This window comes from Oncorhynchus gorbuscha, linkage group LG16 (genome assembly GCF_021184085.1).
Source record: "Oncorhynchus gorbuscha isolate QuinsamMale2020 ecotype Even-year linkage group LG16, OgorEven_v1.0, whole genome shotgun sequence".
NCBI classification, from domain to species: domain Eukaryota; kingdom Metazoa; phylum Chordata; class Actinopteri; order Salmoniformes; family Salmonidae; genus Oncorhynchus; species Oncorhynchus gorbuscha.
Window position 1 is genome coordinate 69219560 of NC_060188.1, and position 17963 is coordinate 69237522.

At 41.6% G+C, this 17963-nt stretch overlaps 1 protein-coding gene across 3 annotated transcripts; it reads left to right on the forward strand.

Annotated features, from left to right (window-relative positions):
- Positions 1-446: 446 nt before the first annotated feature.
- On the forward strand, positions 447-15764 carry LOC123998845 (protein phosphatase methylesterase 1-like). 3 transcript variants are annotated; one of them, XM_046304043.1, is made up of 15 exons: positions 447-721; positions 2772-2865; positions 3066-3158; positions 10454-10511; positions 10619-10670; positions 10759-10905; positions 11121-11275; positions 11463-11553; positions 11660-11725; positions 11844-11970; positions 12209-12338; positions 12471-12515; positions 12695-12759; positions 12924-12991; positions 15337-15764. In XM_046304043.1, exons 1-15 carry the CDS (start codon positions 636-638, stop codon positions 15338-15340), a joined length of 1281 nt encoding a protein of 426 aa, XP_046159999.1. In that variant the 5' UTR covers positions 447-635; the 3' UTR covers positions 15341-15764. The 3 variants fall into 3 exon arrangements, with proteins under 3 accessions (XP_046159999.1, XP_046160000.1, XP_046160001.1); XM_046304044.1 differs by lacking the exon at positions 10759-10905 and having other exon boundaries at positions 449-721; XM_046304045.1 differs by lacking the exons at positions 447-721; positions 2772-2865 and adding an exon at positions 4754-4811.
- Positions 15765-17963: the final 2199 nt, after the last annotated feature.

The window sequence follows — 17963 nt, forward strand, 5'->3', positions numbered from 1 at the left end:
GATAGAATAGTATATAGCAATAGTTGAATAGGATGACATTGACTAGAATACAGTATATACATATGAAATTAGTAAAACAGTATGTAAACATTATTATTATATATATATATATTCTACAGATATATATGTATATTCCGGACTCCGACATTGCTCGTCTTATATTTCTATTTTTCTTAATTTAATTATTTTACTTTTAGATTTGTGTGTATTGTTGTGAGTAGTTAGATATTACTGCACTGTTGAAGCTAGGAACACAAGCATTTCGCTACACCCACAATAACGTCTTCTAAATATGTGTATGCACCAATTAAATGTTATTTTATTTGATTACGTCATTTTCTTCTTTTTTTAACGAAGATTAAGGTTCTACACTTACACCATGTTTTCTGGGAAATATAGTTTTTCTATGAATGTATCTTGATGATTTAGTTGAGAATAGTGAGCAGTATGCGAACATATCCCAGAGTGCAATGCGGCAATTGGCAAACGGGTAATGTTGTGGGACGATAAACACATTTTGCGGTTGTCAATTTATAGCTGCTAATAGCTGACTGGTGCTGGAAGAACATCGTATGGTTCGAAGGAGGGGGAAGATTTGCTTTTGACTGAACGGCCTTGGCCCCGCGTTCGACAGCATGGAGAAACAGTTGCATTTGAATGTGTTAGCTTCCAGACCTCCCGTGTCAGGAGGCTTGCAGTCGCGGTCTAAAATGAGAATGGGGTGAGTTCACAGCTAGTTTTGAGATGGTTGGCGAGGCTATAATCAGATAGTTGTCTGGCTCTTGTTGCTAAACCCTACAACTTGTGAATGCGTAACTAACCTGAGCCAACAACAGTCTTTTCCTCTTAACTTTTGTGGTAAAACTAGTTAGCTAAGTTCAAAACGTGTCTAGCTAACTAGATGACAGTTAAATATCTGACAGCTGACATTAGGTACTGAAAATAATAGTTTTTCAATCCTATTATCTTGTGAACAATGCTCCTCTTCACGTTGTTTAATTGTTCCATTCAAGTGCGAAAGCCAGCTGGTTATGACAGGTCAGTACATTAGGAGCATCATCAGTCAACAAGCTACCGTGTTATGAAATAAGTTAGCTTGATAGCTACGAATCTTTTATGGATTATGCTGCCTCCATATTCTTCAATATTAGTGTTTCACATGGGTCGTTAATGGTCCAATTTATGAACCGGTATAGCTAAAATGAATCCACCCTTTTTGTTGTGTGGGTATCCCTCCTTCCACTCTGTTACCAGAGCTGCAGTCATAGTCCCTCTCGTGTCATGACCAATGATTTATTATCTAAATCACTGGTCATGACTCAATTTCTTACTTTATAGTTAAGTCATTCTCACAGGTAATCCCTATTTGATCAATAAGGTCTTTCTGCTTCATCTTATTTGAATGGTTTCATAATTATTGGTATACAACATCCACTGATTAATTAACCATACATTTGATGGCATGCCCCTGAGTGTATATGAGATAACATGACATTTACAGCTTGAGCTAAGGGTTAATGTAGGACTACACTGGGGTAAATTTATTTGAAATGAAATCCCTTTTTGTCTGCCTCTCTTTTGATTTCTACATAACTTTCCATACACGTTTGCCCATAAATGAAGTGGTTGGAAAGTAACTTTTTCTTTAGATAAAGGTTCTCAAAGTTGACCCATTTTGCATACCCCACCATCCATGTCTTCATCACTGGAAAATATAAACTGTCTAGTTTGATATAATTTAAAAGCTTGCCTACAAGGCTTAAAAAATATGCCATAATTAGTATTTTGAATATATAAACATTACGTTTTTACACCTGTAGTGTAAATTATCAAAAAATGCTTAAACTATTTTTTTCTTCATATTTGCATATTTTGTAGCTTAAACCCTACTTTACATCATTTTAGGTTTTTGATGTCCCTGAGATCACTTGAGTATGCTATTGAATACAGGGTGGGTGTCATTTCAATCATAGAAATATAATTCATATAATGGACCTATTCTTCCATATCACAGCAATTTAGCTGGTACACCATTGAAATGTAAATTGAATTAACATTTTTACTTCTAATTACTACCACAAAGATGACCACTGTCAAATGTCAACTTAAATGGTCATGTCTATCTATTATCTACATTTCTATGATTTCAATAGGTTTCCTATAAAGAATTGACAGTATAATTTCAATTTCGTCTATTCCCATTCAAGTTCTCTGATTTGTGGACTTCTAAACGTCTTTGTGGTCCCATTTGAAAGTTTACATTTAAATTTTATTCCCACTTTAGTACATTTATCAGCCAAAACATGACAACCACCAAGAGCATCTTGTCTCAAACAATGGCGGGCACAACATAAAAACCTCAGATTATGTAAAATACACATGTAAATATGAAGGGGAAAAAGATTTCATGCATTTTTAGATAATTGACAGGTTTAAAAAAATGACAAGTTTTATTTAAAGTTTTTTCAAGAAATGATAAAATATTGAAATTATATCAATCTCAACCATTTATCCTTTCCAGTGGTGAAGACATGGATGTTTCATGGTATGGTGGGGTATGCAAAATGGGTCAACTTTGAGCACTTATCTCTTGAATGTTTTGGCATTCAGGTCCAAAATGTCACTTTTGGAGCACTTCTACACTGGGCAAATGTATGGAAGGTTTTGTTCAAATCAAAAGGGGTGCTGTCAAAAAGTGATTGAATTCAAATGGATTTACCCACTGTTTAAAATCCTCTTTCTGTTTGATACTCAACTTGGCTAACACACAGACCTGGACGGAAGAGAGACTTCTCCCCACTCTCCTGGAGTGAATACTTTGAAGCGATGGAAGATGTAGAAGTGGAAAACGATAACGGCAAAGATATATCCTTTACTGTGGCTCCCATAAGTGTGCTAATGTTCATCTACACATGGAATTGAACCATGAATGATGTATCATATTTTTGAAACACTTACTGAAGATAATTTTATATTGTGTAATATTGAACTCCTGATCCAGTGCATCATAAGCATATCTCCATTGTGAATGTGTCTATACTCTATATTCCTTGACTACTCTGCACACGTTCAGAATCTACTGCAGCGGCCAGCATGGTCCTGTGCTGCTCCTGCTCCATGGAGGAGGCCACTCTGCTCTCTCCTGGGCTGTGTTCACTGTGAGTAATACTATCATATACCAGATGGAGCACTCATACTGTTTTATGTACACACACTACCATCACATGTCCTACATTTACAGAGCCTTAAAGTATTCATACCCCTTGACTTATTCCACATTTTGTTGAGTTTAGGGCTGTGGCGGTCATTACATTTTGTCAGCTGGTTATTTTCATGCAAAAGACTGCCAGCCTGACCGTTAATTAACATAAAGATGTTTAGCATCTCCAGGCATACAAGCCACTGATATGCACCTTTAAAAAAAACAAGTCTAATAAATACATTTTAATATAGTCTAATAAATCTATTTAACTATATTTAGAATGGCCCATTATCAAATGGGCAGTGGGATAAAGACATGTCATCATTATGCACTCCAATAGCGAATGGAAGCCGCTTCTCCGGCTGGTTCGTTTTTCAATCCTATGCTGGGTAGGCTACTCCGGATATTTCACTCCATCTATCAACCACTGTTTGAGGAACATGCAGCCTCTTGCTTTGCAACAGGGGATTTTCTGCCCAAACTCTGTATGCCATGGGATCTCCAACCCTGTTCCTGCAGCTACTGTTAGTTACGCTCCAGTTGATAGATGTAACTGTTGCTGTGTCGAGTATCTATGCGCTCATTCCCTAGATACCGTTATCACATATCTGGTTTCTGTTATTGTTAAGTTTGAGTTCTAACAAAAAACAGTCTGTGGTTTGCTACACTACGTTCTCTATGTGTCCGTTTTTGTTATTCTGTATTTGTCCATCATGAGAAAGGCCCATGGCCCTGAAACTGTTAACAATGTTTCAAGTCAGCTATGTTGCATAACACATACATACATACATCCACACAAGCCAACAGCAGATAATATTCAATCACATATATGGTAACGGGCTATAGTGCATAACACAGAATCCTCATACTACCCAGTGCTTAATTTGGGAAACCAAGGGAAATCTGTTCGGGGACATTGATAGTAACATGTTTTTACAACAAAACATATTTCATGAAACTATTGACAGAACCTCTCTGTGCACACGAGAACAGAATTAAGGAGAGCGGAGGAGATGGAAATACACAGTGGTGAGATTCTGTAGCTAAAGGTAATGTCAGCCTATTAATTATGAAAATATAAAAATGCCCTATTACTAGGCTATTCAAAGTCAAACACAAATTCACTATAATTATAGGCTAGCTCTGTAAGCCGCCCTGCACAATCAATGAACCAACAGCATCACCTAGGCCTATACGTTTGCTCCCAAACTCATGGATAGAAAGTTTGGAGCGTAGCATGAGGAAACAAGTTCATCCAGTATGCATAATAATACAGTCCACTCTCAAAGGTGTTTACTAGAATAACACTTTTTTGGAATAAGGCTAGACCAATTATGTACCAAACACATTTGAAATCTTTAATTTTACAAATATTTTTCTGCCGTGCATAGTATGTGGTAGGCTATATATTGTATAACAGCAGAATCATTATTTTAATTTAGGATAAATTTTGGGTCTTGGGCTCATATATATATATATAGGCCTATGCATATGTGTGTTTTGAATAATCCTCACCTTAGAAAGTGCTATCCATTTCGTTGTTTTTCTTAGGAACAACATGCACAACGTCCATATTTTCCACTTCTATTTCTTCAAATCAATCAGTTAGGTGAGTTAATTTTTTTATTTTTTTAAACATTTTTTTAATAGCTTGATACTGTTTTGATTGTGATTTTCGAATCCATTTGCATTGATGTCAGAGTGGTTAGAGGGACAACAGAGCCCTGCATACTAGGCAATTAGCGAGTTGGGTTCTACCAATCCATGTCCTGAGTGCATAAAAGGAGATTACCGTGACTCAATGGTCACTTGGAATTTTACTGCAGTCATGACTGGTGGTAATATGGTCACCGCAACAGCCCTAGTTGTTAGAGCCTGAATTAAAAATGGATTAAATTGATTTCTTATCTCGCACATCTACGCACAATACCCCATAATGACAAAGTGAAAACACGTTTTTAGACATTTTTGCAAATTTATTGAAAACGAAATACGTTATTCACACCCTTGAGTCTTTTGTAGAAGCAGCAATTACAGCTGTGAGTCTTTCTGTGTAAGTATCGAAGAGCTTTCCACACCTGGATTGTGAAACATTTGGCCATTATTCTTTTCAAAATTCTTGGCAAATTGGCTGTTGATCTTTGCTAGACAACAATTTTCAAGTCTTTCCATAGATTTTCAACTATGTTTAAGTCAAAACTGTAACTTGGCCACTCAGGAACAGTCATTGTCTTCTTGGTAAGCAACTCCAGTATAGATTTGGCCTTGTTTTAGGTTATTGTCCTGCTGAAAGGTGAATTCATCTCCCAGTGTCTAATGGAAAGCAGACCGAACCAGGGGCCTCATTTATCAATATTGCATAGACACTATTATAAAATACTACTTACGAATGGAATTTAAAATGTTCGTATGCATAGAAAAAGTGTGTTTTATCAAACAGTCCTACGAGCGTCATGCGCACATTTTGCATTTCGAAATGCCCCTAATTAGCCATATATGGGCAAAATCATCCCTTTTAAGCATATAGCGAATATACAAGGCCGTATGATGAAATACAATGGTAAAACAAAAAAAAGCTATGAAATAAACACTTTTCCAAGACTGGAATAGAGGTGCTAGTGTCAGATTGATTACAAGCAAATACTTCAAATGAGTAGGCAACACTCACCATCCTCAACAGCTCCCTCCGGTAGGCGTATAGGCCGACATTGCTATTTCTGCGGATGAACGAGTCTTGAGTTTCACCTGGCAACCTTGCCACCACATTCAGTAGTGCTTTTTTGCACATTGCATAATCACCTGCACATTAAGAGTGGAAGCCTTTTTCTGTTAACATAGCCTAGTTGAACTCGTTTTGGAATGGTGCTTTTATGGTGACATGGGAGCTGTTTTTTTTTCTTTGGGAACCCAGTGATGTCAAAGAAACCCCTCTTAGCCTGTTGTGCCATGGTGTATGTTTCAGCTTGTTTTTCTGATGATTCAATCCAAAAACATTTGCTCATTGAAGGATGTGAAATGCCGGTCGGCAAGCTCCCGCCGAAAAGTGCCCATACTCGAGGGTAGCGAGCACTTGATGTGCACTCGAATGGTATGTGTTTCCCTTTCAAAAGTAGGTCTTAAATCCTCACAAAGATCTCATAACATTGGTTTTGGGAAATTATATCTGATGAGCCAATATGTACTTTCTGCAAAAATTCCCACCTGTCTCAAACTCACTGTCATTACTTCACTCTCATTAAATTTACATTACCAGAAATATTGTATTTTCAGCTGTTTGAAGCTGGTGTACAAAATAGAAAGTAAAAGATGCAAAAACAAAGCTTAAGAACTGGAAGCTATAGAAATAGTGCACATAGAACATATCTACCGCTTCTTAGACTTGCTTTCGATGAGAATAGCAGATCTATAACACACTTTTCTATGATTTTAGGTCAGTCTCCCAAAAGGTTACATTATTGCAGCTTTAAGCAAATGTTTACTTCTGAACTCATTTAGGCTTGCCGTAACAAAGGGGTTGATTACTTATTGACTCTTAAGACATTCAAGCTTTTCATGTTTTAATTAATTTGTAAAAATTTCAAAAAACATCATTCCACTTTGACATTATGGGGTATTGTGTATAGGCCAGTGACAAATAAAAATCTAAATTTAATCCATTTCCCATTCAGAAAAAGTCAAGGAGTGTGAATACTTTCTGAAAGGGTACTGTAAGGTTGTATTGAGTGACTGTTGAAGATTTTTATTTAAAAAAATATATAAAATAAAAAAAATCCATTTATTTGACCAGGTAGGCCAGTTGAGAACAAGTTCTCATTTACAACTGAGACCTGGCCAAGATAATGCAAAGTAGTGTGACACAAACAACACAGTTACACATGAGAGAAACAAACGTACAGTCAATAACACAATAGAAAAATGTATATACAGTGTGTGGAAATGTAGTAAGATTAGGGAGGTAAGGCAATAAATAGGCCATACTGGTGAAATAATTACAAATAAACACTGGAGTGATAGATGTGCAGAAGATGAATGTGGAAGTAGAGATCATGGGGTGCAAAGAAGAAAAAATAAATAATAATATGGGGATGAGGTAGTTTGGTGTGCTATTTACAGATGGGATGTGTACAGGTGCAATGATCAGTAAGCTGCTCTGACAGCTGATGCTTAAAGTTAGTGAGATATAAGACTCCAGCGTCAGTGATTTTTGCAATTCGTTCCAGTCATTGGCAGCAGAGAACTGTAAGGAAAGGCGGCCAAAAGAGGAGTTGGCTTTGGGGATGACCAGTGAAATATACCTGCTGGTGCGCGTGCTATGGGTGGGTGCTGCTGTGGTGACAAGTGAGCTGAGATAAGGCGGGGCTTTACCTAGCAAAGACTTAGATGACCTGGAGCAAGTGAGTTTGGCAACGCATATGAAGCGAGGGCCAGTCAACGAGAGCATAAATGTTGCAGTGGTGGGTAGTATATGGGGCTTTGTTGACAAAATGGATGGCACTGTGATAGACTACATCCAATTTGCTGAGTAGAGTGTTGTGGAAATTTCCTCTATTTACCAAATCATGGGAGCAAACCACACACACACGTCAGGGTTAGTTATTAAAGTCCATCTTTAATTATACAAGCTCTACCACAATCCTGTGACTCTCAGATAAATTCAGTGTCTCCCAGTGAATTTTCTGAGAGCCCCCTTACAATGCAACTGAGTTCCTTTTAATAGCAAAGACACACAGTCAGACAACATAGACATAATTAATCGTTCAGCTTTGTCTCCTTTCCCAAAATCCATAACCATAAACCAAATCCTCCATATCAACAGGCATATATCAAATTGTCATTTAGATACAACCCACTCTAAATACAAACTCCTGGACAAACTCACGGAGAGAAAAAGGTTAGGCTATAGGTTAAGATAGAAACAACATTAGAGGGAGCAAATTCTGATCCTTCCACGACAAAAGTTTGAGGCTATTTTGTGAATGACATCGCCAAAGTCAAGGATCGGTAGGATAGTCAGTTTTACGAGGGTATGTTTGGCAGCATGAGTGAAGAAGGCTTTGTTGTGAAATAGGATGCCGATTCTAGATTTAAATTTGGATTGGAGATGCTTAATGTGATTCTGGAGAGTTTATAGTCTAACCAGACACCTAGGTATTTGTAGTTGTCCAAATATTCTGAGTCAGAACCGTCCAGAGTAGTGATGTTGGGCGGGTGCGGGCAGTGATCAGTTGAAGAGCATGCATTTAGTTTTACTTGCATTTAAGAGCAGTTGGAGGCCACGGAAGGAGAGTTGTATGGCATTGAAGCTCGTCTGGAGGTTAGTTAACAGTGTCCAAAGAAGGGCCAGAAGTATATGGAGGCCAGAATGGTGCTGTCTGCATAGAGCTGGATCAGAGAATCACCAGCAGCAAGAGTGACGACATTGATTTATACAGAGAAAAGAGTGGCAATTCTCGGGCCAAGAGGTCCGGACAGCAGTCCCTCCAATTTTACACACTGAACTCTATCTGAGAAGTAGTTGGTGAACCAGGCGAGGCAGTCATTTGAGAAACCATGGCTGTTGAGTTTGCCGATAAGAATGCGGTGATTGACAGTCGAAAGCCTTGGCCAGGTCGATGAAGACGGCTGCACATTACTGTCTTTTATCGATGGAGGTTATGATATTGTTTAGGACCTTGAGCGTGGCTGAGGTGCACCCATGACCAGCTCGGAAACCAGATTGCATAGCAGAGAAGGTACAGTGGGATTCGAAATGGTCGGTGATCTGTTTGTTAACTTGGCTTTCGATGACTTTTAGAAAGGCAGGGTAGGATAGATATTGGCCTGTAACAGTTTAGATCTAGAGTGTCTTCCCCTTTGAAGAGGGGGATGACTGCGGCAGCTTTCCTTTAGGCATCTCAGATGATGAGAGGTTGAACAGGCTAGTAATAGTGGTTGCAACCATTGCGGTGGATAATTTTAGAGAGGTTCCAGATTGTCTAGCCCAGCTGATTTATAGTTTTCCAGATTTTGCAGCTCGTTCAGAACATCTGCTATCTGGATTTGGGTGAAGGATGCATGGGGGAGGCTTGGGCAAGTTGCTGTGGGGGATGCAGAGCTGTTGACCAGGGTAGGGGTAGCATGGCCAGCTGTAGAAAAATGCTTCTTGAGATTCTCGATTATCGTTGGTGACAGTGTTTCCTAGCCTCAGTGCAGTGGGCAACTGGGAGGAGGTCCATGGACTTTACAGAACCCTTTACTGTCCCAGAACCTTTTCAAGTTTGTGCTACAGGATGCAAATTTCTGTTAGGAAAGCAAAGGCTAGCTTTTTCAAACTGCCTGTTTATATTGGTTCCTAACTTCCCTGAAAAGTTGCATATCGCGGGGGCTATTTGATGCTAATGCCGTACGCCACAGGATGTTTTTGTGCTGGTCAAGGGCAGTCAGGTCTGGAGTGAACCAAAGGCTATATCTGTTCTTAGTTCTACATTTTTTGATTGGGGCATGCTTATTTAAGATGGTGAGAAAAGCATTTTTAAAGAACAACCAGGCATCCTCTACTGACGAGATGAGGTCAATATCCTTCCAAGATACCCGGGCCAGGTTGATTAGAAAGGCCTGCTCGCTGAAGTGTTTTAGGGAGCGTTTGACAGTGATGAGGGGTGGTCGTTTGACCACGGACGCAGGCAATGAGGCTGTGATCGCTGAGATCCTGCTTGAAGACAGCAGAGGTGTATTTGGAGGGCAGGTTGGTCAGGATGATATCTATGAGGGTGCCTGTGTTTACAGATATGGGGTTGTACATGGTAGGGTCCTTCATCATTTGTGTGAGATTGAGGGCATCTAGCTTAGATCGTAGGATGGCCGGGGTGTTAGCATGTCCCAGTTTAGGTCACCTAACAGTACAAACTCTGAAGATAAGTGGGGGGCAATTAATTCACATATGGTGTCCAGGGCACAGCTGAGGGCGGTCTATAATAACAGTGAGAGACTTGTTTCTGGAAAGGTGGATTTTTAAAAGTAGAAGCTCGAACTGTTTGGGCACAGACCTGGATAGCATGACAGAACTCTGCAGTAGATTGCAACTCCATCCCCTTTGGCAGTTGGTGGAAAATGTTGTAGTTGGGGATGGAAATTTCAGAATTTTTGGTGGCCTTCCTAAACCAGGATTCACACAAGATGGATCAGTATGTTTGTGAGCTTGCCTTATAATAACACAGACTGACACTGAATTCTGGCCAGAGTTAAGTTAACACAGTGGGTTTGTGTTTGCAGGCGGTGATATACAACAGAATTAACTGCCGGGTGGTGGCTATGGACCTCCGGGCCCATGGTGAGTGGCTAACTCTCCCTCATGATAACACACATTCCTTCTGGTTACCTCATATTCATGGTCTCAATAGTATTATTATTTTTTAAACTATTTTCTTTCCCACAAAGGTGACACAAAAGTAAAGAATTCTGACGATCTCTCAGCGGAAACAATGGCCAAGTAAGTTGTCAGGAATGTTTTTTTCTGTCATCATTCAGAGATGAGTGTTAAACAGGGTGTGTGATGGGGAAGGTATTGTGTTGTTTAGATGGGAGGAAACTGGACGGGACCTGAGGCAGTGTTGGAGGATTACTGTAAGGGGGTGGAGAGAACCTGTTGGAGAGCGAGGAGGACTGAGTCAGATGAGCTATCGGCTGCTGCTGTCTCCCATTGAGACACTGATCTGCTGTTTGATGCAAGGAGAGAACAGGCTTGCTGCAACCCCCAGAATAGTCTTGTTTACATGGACAAAGTGCCAGTGGGAAGAAACTGACATCTCTTTCCATCTCTTTCTATATTGTCTATCTTCTGTTGGGTGTGATTGTTTGAGGAGCTAGATTAGGCTGGTTTGTATGGATGAGATTGTTCTAGCAGTTGATTTATGCTGGTTTTGTCTCATCTCTCCACCAGGGACATTGGCAAAGTGGTGGAAACACTCTATGGAGAAAACCCACCTCCGATCATGATGATTGGACACAGCATGGGTGGAGCTATAGCAGTTCATACCGCTGCGGCAAACCACGTGCCGTCTTTACTTGGCCTGTGTGTGATTGATGTTGTGGAAGGTGATTATGGTGTTTGTTTGTTTGTCTCATGATCGGGACTTGTCATTTGATGATCAAACAAGCAGCAGTTGAGGAGCTGACAGAAGATTAATTGATGTATTTGTTTTAAACTATCATGTGACACACGGTGTTATTAATTCATTGATTGAGTGATTATTTCATAAAATTTCCACTTGTGTTTTTTCAGGCACAGCAATGGATGCCTTAAACAGTATGCAGAATTTCCTCAGGAGTCGGCCAAAGACCTTTAAGTCTGTGGAGAATGCCATTGAGTGGAGGTGTGAGATGCTGTCCATACACACAAGTGTAGAAATACTCAGCAAATGCTTTACTAATAGAGCATATTCCAAGTCATGTGTTCTGATCTTGTCCCTCCCCCATCAGTGTGAAGAGTGGACAGATCCGAAACGTTGAGTCAGCCCGGGTGTCCATGGGAGGCCAGGTGAAAAAGTACGTCTGGACCTGAGAAAAACTGGCTCGGAGGGCAAAATACCTTTTAAATTAATCAACTTCAAGGTGTGACTTTTCAGGACCTGTAACTAAACACAAGTTCTGACCTCCTCCATAGATGTGAGGAACCCCTCAACAGTCCAGGCGTCTCCAAGAGCATCAGAGACGGCATCATTGAAGAGGAAGAGGAGGAAGAAGAGGAAGGAGAATCCAACCACAAAAGAAAGAAGGAGGATGACCAAGAGGTTAGGGATGGGATGATTGGGGGGGGTAATGTTTATTTTTTTACAATATATTGTATACCTATGTATTCGGGTGTGTTTGTATGCGTGGGTCTTCTTAGGCATTAGTAGTTGGTGTATACATCTGGGTGCATATGTCATCTTGGGGGAGTGTGTATGTCATTTCCCACCTTTACAAAGTCTGTTGTAGTGTGTACATGAAGAGTAAATTTAAGGTTAACTGTCTCTTGGCTTTCTTCAGGTGAAGAAGGATACCCTTTATACCTGGCAGATTGATCTATCAAAGACAGAGAAGTACTGGGAGGGCTGGTTCAGTGGCCTGTCTGCCCTATTCCTTTCCTGTCCTGTGCCAAAACTGCTCCTGCTCGCTGGTGAGTCCCTCAATTCAGTACATTTTAATCCACATGATTTTTACACTTGTGTGTTTTCAATATAATTTCAAATACATTTGTCTTTGACATTGGACTACAACAATGTTGCGTATAACGTTTTTCCCTTTACAGGTGTGGACAGGCTTGACAAAGATCTCACAATTGGACAGATGCAAGGTGAGGACGGCCTCGGATTAATGTTTGTTAGGTTGGTTGTTGTTGACAATTGTGGTTCTGATGGTGACTGTGACAATCCACTTAACATCGTTCCCCACTCCCTATGGTTTTACTGTAACATCTTCTAAATCCAATGGAAGCATATTGCACATAAAGATTTGTGTTCCATTTGTGTTCAGGGAAGTTCCAGATGCAGGTGCTCCCTCAGTGCGGCCATGCTGTCCATGAGGACGCCCCTGAAAAAGTGAGTGGGTTCTGGGTATGAGGCTGAACAACTGCTTGTTAAATGTGTCGTTGTTTCCCATTTTGTTGCGATAGTAATTTCTGGCCAATATGTAAGTAATATTGCACACAAAATACTATTCTCAATGTCTGGGAACTAAACCGACATTGCTCTTGTTTCCCCAGGTAGCAGATGCTCTGGCCTCGTTCATGGTCCGTCACAAGTTCACTGAATTTAAGGAGGGTTTCCTGTGGTAAGACTAATTTAGCACGAATAGAAACACATTGTTTATCACCTTTTAAGTTTGCTTCTCCAGTAATCATTGTAAAGTCTCATTGTGAAGACTTACATAAGCATATATCGCTTATCTGCACTGTTAAATGTTAAAACCACATGATTTGTGGACTAGCGGTTAGTGCTACCGCCTATAAGCACACATGCTTGCCGGTGTTGGCGAGGGTTAGAATGTCTGACTATCTTTCTCACTGTCTCTTCTCAGCCCCAAAAAATATACATTAAGTCTACCAAACATTAGGAACTCTGTCCTTACATGAGGAACTCTGTCCTTACATGAGGAACTCTGTCCTTACATGAGGAACTCTGTCCTTACATGAGGAACTCTGTCCTTACATGAGGAACTCTGTCCTTACATGAGGAACTCTGTCCCTTTCGACCTCAGAACAGCCTCAATTTGTTGGGGCATAGACTACAAGGTGTCAAGCATTCCACAGGGATGCTAGCCCATGTTGACTCATTTGACATTTTTGTGATTTACTGTTAGTGCATTCATCTTGAGATAGCTAGGTGGGACAACCACGTCATAGTAAGTACGTTTTTGCTCAGTAAAGTAGTTATCAGCAAAGTTAGCTAATAAGGGGAAGGGGAAAAAAGTAAAGTGTGAGTGTTAGTTCACGAAAGGCTTTTTAAAGTTTTTTTTGTGGGGGTCAGGGTGTGGAGGGGGGGTGCGAGCAGGTGAGGAAGGGGTGTGAGTGGGTGCTGTGGCATGATTTAAGATACTCTTTGAAGAGGTAGGGTTTCAGATATTTTCGGAAGATGCCCTAGATTCAGGGGCGTGTTAGGACAGAGAAGAGCTTGGCCTGGGCTGATTGGGAGCTGGGCTGAGCGGGAGCCTGGGCTGGGCTGAGCGGGAGCTGCCCTCTCGTAGGGATGGGAAGACCAAGAGACCAGAGGTGGCAGAATGGAGTGCTCGGGTTGAGGTGTAGGGTTTGATCAAAGCCTGAAGGCAGAGCGGGGCAGTTCCTTTTGCTATTCAGTAGGTAAGCACCATGGTCTTGTAGTGGAGGGAAGCTTCGACTGGAAGCCAGTGTAGTGTGCGGAAGAGCGGGATGAAATGAAAGAACTTGGGAAGGTTGAACAACAGGTGGGCTGGTGCATTCTGGATAAATTTATTGGGTTTGATGGCACAAGCGGGGAGCCCAGCCAACAGCGAGTTGCAGTAGTCCAGATGGGACATGACAGGTGCCTGGATTAGGGCCTCTGCTGCTTCCTGTGTGAGTTAGGGTTGTACTCTATGGATGATGTAGAGCATGAACCTGCAAGAGCGAGTCACTGCTTTGTTTGCAGAGAACGACAGGGTGTTGTCCAGGGTCACACCAAGGTTCTTTGCACTCTCGGAAGGAGATACTGGAGTTGTCAACCGTGATGGATAGGTCTTTGAGCGGGCAGGCCTTCCCTGGGAGGAAGATCAGCTCCGTCTTGTTGAGCTTGCGGTGGTGGGCTGACATCCAAGCTGAGATATCTGCCAGGCACGCAGAGATACGTGTCGCCACCTGGGTGTCAGAAGGGAGGAAGGAGAAAAGTAGGTGAGTGTCATCTACATAGCAATGATAGAGGCCATGTGAGGATATGACAGAGCCGAGTGACTTGGTGTATAGTGAGAAGAGGAGCGGGCTTAGAACCGAGCCCCGGGGTACACCAGTTGTGAGTACGTACTGCAGACACAGATCCTCTCTACTTCACCTGGTAGGAGCGGCCTACCATATAGGATACAGTCCATGAATGTGCAGAGCCTCAGCTGTGAGAGTGTGGACTCCAATGCTTCCCACAGTTGTGTGTTCAGTGTGGAAAAACCCAACAGCGTTGCAGTTATTGACACACTCAAACCGGTGTGCCTGGCACCTACTACCATACCCCTTTCCAAGGTAATTAAATATTTTGTCTTTCCCATTCACCCTCTGAATGGTACACATTCACAACCCATGTCACAATGCTTAAAAATACTTATTTATCCTGTCACCTCTCCTTCATCTACACTGTTTAAGTGGATTTAACAGGTGACATCAATAAGGGATCATAGCTTTCTCCTGGATTCACCTGATCAGTCTGTCATGGAAAGAGCCAGTGTTCCTAATGTTTTGTACACTCAGTATGTGTATATATATTTTTAAATAAACAAATTATGGACATAATACAATAAGGTTTTTGTAAAGATTGCTGCCACCAATATTGGTAGTTACTGTATAAGGTCTGTTCTGACACAAGTAATACTTTTTATGTCAAAATGGAATGCTAACCGGTACAGGAAAACAAAAGCATTTGTTTGTTTTTTACATTTTTAAAAATGTATTATTGTAACAGCTAACGGGACTCAAATCAACTACATAGACGAGTGCCAGTTTTGCCCTGGACCCATCCAGCAGTCATGGAGGAGTTGCCTGGAGCCTCAAGGACACCATCTTCTGCCAATTACCCCCAACTGCGATAAAATAATGTTCATGAGCACTATATAACACTATACAAAATTCTCAGCACTTAACTTGTTAAAAATATATAATTTAAATGTATTGTTATTATTACTACTTATACATTAACACTTATGGTTTTGCCTTTTTCCCCCCTTTTTTTTGAAAGCAGGTATTTTGTTTCACCCATCCCACTCAACATTTATTTTAATTTCCTGTGATGCCTTTCCTGTTTCTTGTTACATTTTGGCCAGCTGCATCTTGTTGTGCTATGTGTTTAATGTTGTTGGATTTTAAGAATGATTAATAAAAATGAAAAAGGAATATTTCTCCCGATTTTTAAGTTCTGTTGTATGTCTGGTATATGCACTATTTATTTCCATGATAAACAGACACCCATTATGGAGTATTTTGCAAGTGTACAAAACGGGGTCTCCCCATAGTCTTAAAACCAAATGGGCAGATTCATTGGCTTGAAGAAACAACGCTTTCTTCAATTGTACCATCACAGCAGGCTTGACTTTTCTAGTCCTGCAAGTTATGTACGGTTGTACAGCGCCATCCCTCAGCCCATATTTGAGGGGGCTCAAACGTCTTAGCAGGATGAGGAAGTTGACATACTGCAGGTCAGTAAAGAGAGCACTACTGCCTGCACTGGCCAGTGCTCTTTCTAAAGGTGCATACAGTACAGGAAAGAGAGGGACAGGCCCAGTTGAACCATGTGCAGTAGCACTGTCTTGTGGGCCTTACTGGCTTTCGTTTTGTCAAAAAGGCAGACCTGGCTGCTACAATGATGGTGATGTACAGTACCAGTCAAAAGTTTGGACACCTACTCATTCAAGGGTTTCTTTCTTTTTCTACATTTTAGAATAATAGTGAAGACATCAAAACTATGAAATAACACACAGGAATCATGGAGTAACCAAAAAAGTGTTAAACAAATCAATATATTTTATATTTCAGATTATTCAAAATAGCCACCCTTTGCCTTTGACAGGTTTGCATACTCTTGACATACTCCACCACAATTCTCTCCAGTTTGGTACGAGGTTGTCAAGGTTTTCATTAGCAGCTTTGAGAAAATTGTATATTATGCTCACTCATCAGTTGGCTGTGTGCTTTTGGACCTACCCTGCCAGGCAGGCTCAGACTTTTGAGGGGACGGTGCTGCTTTAGTGGGTCTCTGACCTTGTTCACCTTTCTGTCATGGATGCCTAGGCTACTTGCAGTAAGCATGTAAAATGGATAAGGACTTCTCCTTAGTGGGTGGGTTGCTCAGGTGGGTGTCTAGGATATAGGGTTGGCACCATTCCATCATGCTAGGAAAAAATAAACTAGATACTTATGTTAAAATGTATATCCTATATTTGTGCAAAAGTGAAGACTTGCTCTGTCAGCATTCCTGCTCACAGACACACATGGGCTCTGGCATTTGCAACCATTTTCCTTACATCTTCCAACACACCCGCACTCCCCTCACATACACACGTACATACTATGCCTTTTATGTCCTCTTGGTTTTTTTTCTACCTTGTTGATTCCTGCCTCGTTTTGGGCTTTGGTTACTTTTTGTGTTCCAGTTCCTTGTATTTGGGGACTCGGCTGCCCGCTCGGCTCCGGGCAGCCGAGCGGAAATGGAGGAAAACTCGCTTCCCTGTGGACCTGGCATCCTTTCACTCCCTCCTCTCTATATTTTCCTCCTCTGTCTCTGCTGCTAAAGCCACTTTCTACCACTCTAAATTCCAAGCATCTGCCTCTAACCCTAGGAAGCTCTTTGCCACCTTCTCCTCCCTCCTGAATCCTCCTCCCCCTCCCCCCTCCTCCCTCTGCAGATGACTTCGTCAACCATTTTGAAAAGAAGGTCGACGACATCCGATGCTCGTTTGCTAAGTCAAACGACACCGCTGGTTCTGCTCACACTGCCCTACCCTGTGCTCTGACCTCTTTTTCCCCTCTCTCTCCAGATGAAATCTCGCGTCTTGTGACGGCCGGCCGCCCAACAACCTGCCCGCTTGACCCTATCCCCTCCTCTCTTCTCCAGACCATTTCCGGAGACCTTCTCCCTTACCTCGCTCATCAACTCATCCCTGACCGCTGGCTACGTCCCTTCCGTCTTCAAGAGAGCGAGAGTTGCACCCCTTCTGAAAAAACCTACACTCGATCCCTCCGATGTCAACAACTACAGACCAGTATCCCTTCTTTCTTTTCTCTCCAAAGCTCTTGAACGTGCCGTCCTTGGCCAGCTCTCCCGCTATCTCTCTCAGAATGACCTTCTTGATCCAAATCAGTCAGGTTTCAAGACTAGTCATTCAACTGAGACTGCTCTTCTCTGTATCACGGAGGCGCTCCGCACTGCTAAAGCTAACTCTCTCTCCTCTGCTCTCATCCTTCTAGACCTATCGGCTGCCTTCGATACTGTGAACCATCAGATCCTCCTCTCCACCCTCTCCGAGTTGGGCATCTCCGGCGCGGCCCACGCTTGGATTGCGTCCTACCTGACAGGTCGCTCCTACCAGGTGGCGT